Consider the following 8,970-nt stretch of genomic DNA (forward strand, 5'->3'; position numbering starts at 1 on the left):
TTTTGACCCTTGTAGTAATCTTCAAGGCCTTGGCTTTTCTGAACAAACACCTGTTAAGGTGATAGAAACATCCTTTGATGACAACCGAAGGAAATACTCTTCGATTTGCTTTCATTGGTGCTAATTCGAAGTCAACGGTATTTTTTTCTGGTTGCCCGTCTTGGAATTGAGATTTTATTATTTTTACATACAACGGTTAAGTTTCAAGCTTTTTATCAGGAAGTAAGCAATAAATCAATGGTATTATATTTGACGTATGTTCGTCGACTCCGTGAATGGTGTATAATTGTTTGAAACCTTTCGGGCTCGAACTAAACGTACAGTCAGCATCAAAAGTAGCGGATCAAATAACGCTTCATAAGTATCTACCATTCTATAACAGCTTAACAAAAAGTGATGTCTTTAATATAGAACAACTGAGACTTTGGAACGTGGATTTTAGAAATTTATCGATATTTGGAAAAGTTATCTGAGATGTCAGATACTTTTGGCGCGTTGTTTCACCCGCTACTATTGATGCTGACTGTACCATCGCTCAAAATATGCATAAATTCATTTTTTGATGAATCCTATAGCTTTTTGACTGCAACACACCAAAATATTTTTATCGTCATCCTCATATTCGGCCAGCAGGATTTTTTTAAATTTTTCAGGTATTATTACTTCTTTACATGATTTAAATCGTAATTTTCGTGCTCCAAGAACCCTATTCCTTAACTTAACGTTTTCAAAGCCGGGAATCGCTTGTAAAAAGTCAATTCCTTCATCCTCCAAACTAAATACCATGTTTTCGTATTGTTTTTGAATACTTTCAAAATTATGAGAACAGGTGCTCTTCAAAGTACTTATCCAGGTCTTTCAGAATCTTATTGGCACTAAAATCTTCTTTACAAGTGTTAATATGAATTTTAGTTTTCACCACTTCATTCCTATCATTGAGAGAAACGATGCCCTTACAACCCAGGCTACTATTATTAAAACAAAGCCAAAAAGTGCCACCGTTTGCGTAAAATTTATTTCTATGATATCTACGCCCATTACTCAATAATGATCTCCCACCTCTCTTTGTGGAAATGAATTCTAATTCTATATTACTGCTGTTACTTATGTTGTGTCGTCATCTATTTATTTTCAACACAATTTTTTTTTTTAATGGCTATCGCCACGAAGGCATTTGCCAGCATCACATCAATATAGTTCCCCATAAAACGGGATTGCGAATTTAGCACGAAAGTGTTGGACAGATTAACGAGCAGGGAATAGTTATAATTTTAAATTGTTAATTTTGATAAAATTTGAAAGGATTTGAAACACAGAGGGACCAGGAGTCAAAAGAGAGGGCACATGCGTCGGAAGAGGAATCTTCCGAAAAATGAGACCAGAGTACAAATGAGAATGATTAAGACGGGGACAATTCAGGAAAACACGGTTCAGGATTCCATCATCCAGGCCACACTCACACAAGGATGCGTCACGACAATGCATCCTAGATAGGTAAACCAGGGAGAGGCAGTGATTCAATCTCACTCTGACAACAGTTGAAGCCGCCCCTCCGCTCAAGAAAAGCTTACAAAACCAGGGCTTCCGCCCTATGTCCGGCTGCAACAATCGATACGTAGATACAGTTGGACACACGAGCGGCCACAACATCAAAGTCAGCTGGAGGAGAAATTTTGATTTTATTGTGTGTAAGAGAGTTCCTGATTAAATAATAAATAAATAAATAAATATTATAAGACATTATTACACAAATTGGCTAAGTCCCACACTAAGCTCAATAAGGCTTGTGATGAGGGTACTTAGACAACGATATATATAATATATAAATATTTATAAATACTTAAATACATAGAAAACATCCATGACTCAGGAACAAATATCCATGCTCATCACACGAATAAATTCCCTTACCAGGATTTGAACCCGGGACCATCAGCTTCGTAGGCAGGGTCACTACCCACTAGGCCAAACCGGTCGTCAAAAAAAAACAAAAAAAAAGAGCACAACCAGCGTAACCATCAGGCCTGTCATCACTGATACAAGTGAATCCAGGGACTCTAAAGTTATGATCTGGTTTAAGCCATATTTCCGAAATCGTGATAATGTTAAGATTATACTTATTAATTAAATAAATTAAATCAGCTTTTTTGTTACTGATGCTCCTACTATTCCATTGGAGAATAATTTGGTCCATAATCTAAAGAGGAAACAAGGGATGTTAGAAGAGGGGCAACGTGGGACATCTGATTGTTATTTGGAGAAGAAAATAATTTGGTCAAAGCAGACAGAAGTTTTATAATAGCAGCAAGGGCTTTTTCCCCCTCCGATGAAGAAAAGGGATTATTGAGAGCTGTCCCATTACTAGCCGGCAACGGGTTATCGTTGACCATGGCCCTGTGGGCTTTCTGATCATAACCGCTTCTATTGGTTACGAAACTCCGGTTACGTACGCGGCCGAAGGGTTTTTTTTGTCCGTTACACTTCAAACTCTTATGATAATTAGAAATGTTAAAAGTCAAATGAAGGGGTACAGCTATGGTTAATATACCGATGTTCTAAATTTTTATATTTAATATAAAATTAATATCCAGAGAGAAGAAGAAGCGATCACGCGCGGTCGTACTTTCCTCAACCCTCTAGTACATGTCAAGATTAATTGTTTAAATTTTAACTTTAATGCTTGAAGACTTTTATGGCTTTGTATGCACTAGAGATACTTAATATAATAATATTTAGTAAAATTGATTAAAAAATGCTGATTACTGACAGGTTTTAGGGTAAAGGTTAATTATTGTATGGCAACTGTATTAAAAACTGGATTAGCGAGGAAGGGGTAAGCGGAACCTGGAACGGAGATTAGCGGACGAGCTGATCGGCAGACTCCGGAGGCAACGGGGAGGGTCAACCTACTAGAAGGATTTAAGTATAATACAATTTTAAAGGATCGCGTTTTTTTATTAATTTAACGTCCATAGGTTTTGTTAGTTCGCTGAATTGGTAATTTCCGGCTCTCATCGCTTTCACAATATGAAGTCTCCGTCTCCCAACATTATTTACAACATCGTCTTGTCTGGCATCCTAGCCTCCTGCGTTTAAATTTTTTGCACTATGTTGATGAAGGTTCTCGAGAAAGACGTACCTGGCTAATATTGCAGCCCTCTGGTGTTGCAGATGTCCATGGGCGGCGGTAATCGCTTACCATCAGGTGATCCGTCCGTTCGTTTGCCTCCTGTATCATTAAAAAAATTACGACTACGCATTAATTTGTCATAATTATTAGCATTGAGTACCTGCGTTACGACGCTCATCAATATTGCACAACATTATTTTGTGAATAATTTAGTCCGATACCATCTCCAGAAAGAGTAAGTTTATCGTTATAAAGGTACCAAAGCACCATCTATGAGTAAAAAAACCGGTCGATTATTTGACTCACGCACTGAGGGTTCCGTACAAATGTTTACGTTTCGTTTGTAATTAAACGCAAATATATATTTTTAACTTATTTCGAAGTGTATCTGTCCTGACCTTAAATCAGGAAGGGGGTTGAAAGTGCGAAGTAGAAAATGAGCATTCGAGTGTATAGCGCCATCTGTTTGCTAAATGACTCACTAACTTCCACTGTAGTTTTTTCTTGTGATACTCTTCTTGCTCCTCCTACTCCTCCTGGCCGGCTTTTTATTCTATAAATTCCATTCGAACTTGCAAGATCTTCCTTGTCATTGACACTTAAAACTGGAATAGATTCACAACAGTGCCATCTGTCGGGCTTTACAGCTTACGCGCTTAACCTCATCAGCCCATACTAATTTGCAATTCGCGTTTGTTGTCACATCGTTTTGATAATTCTCTACAATAGTTCCTTCTGTAATATTAAGAACCCTATTGATAAGGATCTAAAGTGTTCTTTCGCAATACAATGAAGCGTCGGACAGAACATTGTAGAGAACAAAAAAGTTAACAATGATGCTCTATCCAATCGTCATCGCGTCTTGTGGCAAGGGAATGTGGGATAGAAGAGTGCAGTCGATCTTAGGTCGCAGCGCGGACGCGTTCTCTCCCCGCACACATCAATCAATCATTGGAAAGCCGCACGCGCACCGCTCGACGCGCGTTCTTACAAAATGATTACAGCACTCCTTTTTGCTATTTTAGTGACATTTCTGACAGGATACATACTTCAAACAATTACTAAACCTAAGAAATATCCACCAGGTACGTATGTTAGTTAAAATTAATAATTATATTCATAACTTACATTATTTCATAACAATATTCTCAATTATTTTCAATTTAGGCTGGTTATGTAACCATTAATAATACTAGTTGTGTGTTTTTTTTTCTGTTGGTTGGTTGGTTTTTTTCTGTCATTGTCTAGAGCATAATTTGTTAGCAAACGAAATATTTTTTTAGAATCATAACCTAAAAGCGCCTACGCGATGGTTACAGTGGCTATTTTAGCGAGGTGTTCAGATGTGTGTTCAATTGATCAATTAACATGTATCGGCATTCGGATGTAGGTGCTGTGCGCCAAATAAATAAGATTGAATACTGTTGACGGACAAAAAAATATCTTACATGTTGAACGTCTTAATTGCAGAGTTTATCCGATTTTTAATTTAAATAATTTACGAGTAATATCACTCGTTTAGATTAAAAATATTGTACTATTTTTTAGAGTTCCGTATAGTCAACTAGGAACCTTGTAGTTGTAGGCTTTACTCCATGGTCGTTAGTGTTTGAAAGCTGCAATTTGTCATTGATACACAAATGCAATTTTTTAGGGTACTTCCCTTTCGGTTTAATCCAATGGTGTGTGTGTTGTCGTTGAAGGTCTTATAAAATGAAGAGGGGTCAACCATTTTTTGATAAAATAAATATTTTGGGAAATAATCACTCCCAAAATAATCACTCATGCCCCCCCCCCCCAACTTTTTAACCATGTATTCAAAATATTTGAAAATAGTGTAAGAAATAAATAGTATAGCGAACAAGATCAGATTAGCAGTTTTTGAGTTATCGCAGTCTTCACTTCTTCGTAAGAATACGTACAAAGCGCTGCGAAGGTACTCCCTTTTGTTTATAATAGCCCCAATTTAACCTATGGCGATAGAATGGTAACTCGGAACCCTACACTGGTCCGACATGCTCTTGGCCAGTTTTATTTATGTTAGCAAAGAGGATTTGAAATAGAGGTGGATTGTCATAGAAAAATTTTGTAGTGTAAGGTACTTAATATATATATTGTAAGACATTATTACACAAATTGACAGTCCCACAGTAAACTCAATAAGGCTTGTGTTGAGGGTACGCACTCAGAAATGCGCGTTTTCCCTGAGATAAGACCTAGCTTGATCGATTTTTCGCCCCCGAAAACCTCCATATAGAAAATTTCATCGAAATCGTCAGAGCCGTTTCCGAGATCCCCGAAATATCTATATAAATATACAAGAATTGCTCGTATAAAGGTATAAGATATTTAGGGATCATTATCACCTAATGGGGAACGTATTTTTGACGTGTTTTTTTATAACTCTTTAATATCTAGACACTCGGTAGTGTGCCCAGCCAATTTCAAAGAAAAAGGGACTGGCGACGCAACCGTGTGAAATATTACACGAACCCTTTCGAGCTACTTTTGACCCCTTCTCAACTTGAAACCTATTTAACCTACACACATGAAATTGGGCACAGTTATTTGTGCCCCTTAGCTAGTCTAAAATACAAATTTTATAAACGTAGCTCAAACAGTTATTGATAAATTAATGTTTAAAAACCGGCATAAACACTTGAAATTTGGCAACAAGATAGGCTATTTGGTGTACATAGGGGAAAAAGTCTAAAACAGATAATTATTGAAAATTCGATTGAATAAAAGTCATCTATTGATATAGCACAAAAACCTAACCCACTTCCAGGTGACCTAGAAGCTTGATATTTGGAAATACGGTAGGTTACGGTGCGTTATAGCTAGATAGTTGAAATTTTCACAGAAAATGTATTTCTGTTGCTGCTATAACAACAAATACTAAGAAAAAAATAAAATTAATATTTAAGTGGGGCTCCCATACAACCGCCGCATACAAATTTATCGCCGTTTCTTGCGTAATGGTACGCAACCCTTCCTGCGCAAGTTTGACTCGCGGTTATTTTTTCTTGTAGTTACACGTCATAAATGTAACCTGATGTGCTGTCTTCAAGGTTCTGGCCATAGTAGCTGCCGCTTTGCATTACTTAATAATTTTAACTCATTAGTCATTACTCCTTCAGGGGATAAATTTTTATCAACGCTGAAATTACTTATTCTATAATATAATATGCGCATATACAAAGTTTCAAGTTCCGCATTTGATTTTTTTTGATCTCTATACTAAATTTTAAGCCCTTTTTCACCGCCTTAGGGAATTAATTAAAAAAAAACTGAAATTAGTTTTACTATTTTAATAATATATCTTTTTAACGAAGTTTCAAATGCCTAGCTTAAAATAAAACTTGAACCCTATTCAAACTTTCATCTCCTTTTTACCCCCCTTAGGGGTTGATATCCTAAAATATTGAAATATTTTTTTTTGTAATCGGGTATTATGACTATCTTAAAAGTTTCAAATCATAATTCTAACAATATGCAAATATACAAAGTTTCAAGTTCCGCACGCGAAAAACATTTTGATCTCCATGCAAACTATCAACCCCATTTTCACCACCTTAGGGCATGAATTTTCAAAAACGCTGAAATTTGTTTTCTTGTATTCTAACAATATGCAAATATACAAAGTTTCAAGTTCCGCACTAAAAAAAAATAGATCTCCATACAAACTTTCAACCCCCTTTTCATCACCTTAGGGGATGAATTTGCAAAAACGCTGAAATCCGTTTTCTGTTATTTTAATAATATATGTTTTTACGATGTGTCGAATTTCTAGTTTAAAATAAAACTTGAACCCCATATTTTTCCATATTATTTCATCCCCTTTTTAATCCCCCTAAGGGGTTGAATTTTTCAAAATCGCTTCTTTGTTCTTGTACACTTTAGTGTGTAAATTTCAACTTTCTGGCATTTTTAGTTTCGGCTCTGCGTTGATGAGTCAGTCAATCAGTCAGGACACGTGCATTTAAATATATACTAAATTTCGTAAAATGTTTATTTATTAGAAAATGTCGTAATGGCGACCGCCTAGATGCTAACTTTAAGGCGTTGATATCCCCTGTAGTTCAATGCAACTTAGTATATACTTCGATCAAAAGGTATACAGAGATCTTAGTGTGTGAGAGAGAGAGAGCTTAGTGGAAGACAAGAAAATATCTGGTAGACCACGTTCGGCTAGAACAGAACCGATAGAATGGTAAAGATTGTCTGAGAGCGATTTCTTTAAGAAAAATATCTTGGATGGCATGCCTACGAAAAACAGACAGTTTATGACATAATCACACATAGTACACTTCCCTTACATGCAGGGTATGAATTTGTTTTGTTGAAGAGAAATTCTTTGTGTGAACAGCCTTAATAATGCCCAGAACGACTGATTGTTGGAATCATAGTCATGTACATTATGAAAAAAAACTTCACTTTAAGGTGGAAGCAAGCCGCTTTGGATGGTGATACGAGTTATTTATTTATCGTATGGCATTTTTACTGGATTTAAGTTAGATATTAATCTAGAGATTGATGTCTGCACTCTTCAGATACTCGATGGCCCTTTCACTAAGGTTCGCGAGGTCTTCAATCCGTCCCTTGAATTTGGTGAGAGGGCATTCCAGAACAATGTGTTCGACCGTCTGCTCAGGGTCACCACACACACACTGAGGGGAGTCACACCAGCCCCATTTATGCCAATGGTGGGCACAGTTTCCAACACCTGTTCGTATGCGGTTCAGTTGACTCCATACCCGGCGCGTAAAAAAAGTCAAACTAAATTTCTTCAAACAATATAGAAGGAGCCCGTGAGCATTGCGAGAGATTTTAACGGTGCATTCCTGATCGCAACAGAAGCAAAAAATGTTTAATGACTTCTTGTGAAATTCGACAAAAAAAAATTGTTTTCCCTTCCTTTGAGCACTTCCGTACATAAGACGTAATTTTTATTGATAAACACATATCCTAAAATTAACTAAAAAGTTTTTTTTTATTTGGGTGTAGCCTCTCGAATACATTTTTAAAATTTTTCGATGTTAATCAATAGGTATGTCCAGACTAGACCTCAAAGTGGCAATACCGCAGTCAAAAATGTGTTTTGTACCGACTTATGGCGAAAGAATGATTTTGAAAAACACTTAATTATCTCTGAAACTAGGCCTGATCCAGAAAATGTTATTTGATATTTTAGTTTATAAATATTACCAGGAATTCTTAGTTAAAATGTCTCGCAATGCTCACGGGCACCTTGTAATACGAAATATTTAAAAACCTATTTTTTCTCTGCGCTATATTCTTGATAATAATGTCCTATACTTAAGAATGTCTGAAAACAAGTAATTTACGTTAAATTCATATATATTTCCTAATATATGACGAAAACTGCATCAAAATCGGTTAAGCAGTTTTTGAGATACAAGTTTCGGAAGTTGGTTTACTTTTATTTATATGGAATTGTTTGTCTTATTTAGTCCAAAAAGCGTGTAAGTAGTAAATTTTTGTATATTAGCATGTATGTACTTTGTCTACCTTTAGGGATATGTATGTATAATATCATTATAAGTATGATTATTCATCTTCAGCTTCATTCGTATTGGCCAAACTGGTTAAACTGAAAAAAGACATACGTAATATCTTAATACGTTTATGGAATTGGAACTGATATCATTAACAATCGATCTTTATAAGGTACCTACTAACATCCTAAAACCTAAGATCATTAGCTAATTATTCACCTTTTATTGCTACATACGTCTTTGCAAAATTTGCACTGGCAAGTCGACGCGTCGGCAATAACATAGCAGAACCGGTACCTACTGTATAAAAGAATCGGGATT

At 36.0% G+C, this 8,970-nt stretch overlaps 1 protein-coding gene across 1 annotated transcript in view; it reads left to right on the forward strand.

Annotated features, from left to right (window-relative positions):
* Positions 1-2,466: 2,466 nt before the first annotated feature.
* The window catches only part of LOC133531426 (probable cytochrome P450 305a1), a gene marked incomplete in the record, with an annotated part of 24,892 nt that continues 18,388 nt past the window's right edge, over positions 2,467-8,970 (forward strand). The window contains 1 exon segment of the mRNA XM_061869674.1: positions 2,467-4,215. Coding sequence (XP_061725658.1) covers positions 4,125-4,215 — 91 coding nt within the window.

The sequence above is a fragment of the Cydia pomonella genome, chromosome 1 (genome assembly GCF_033807575.1).
Source record: "Cydia pomonella isolate Wapato2018A chromosome 1, ilCydPomo1, whole genome shotgun sequence".
In the NCBI taxonomy this organism is placed as follows: Eukaryota; Metazoa; Arthropoda; class Insecta; order Lepidoptera; family Tortricidae; genus Cydia; species Cydia pomonella.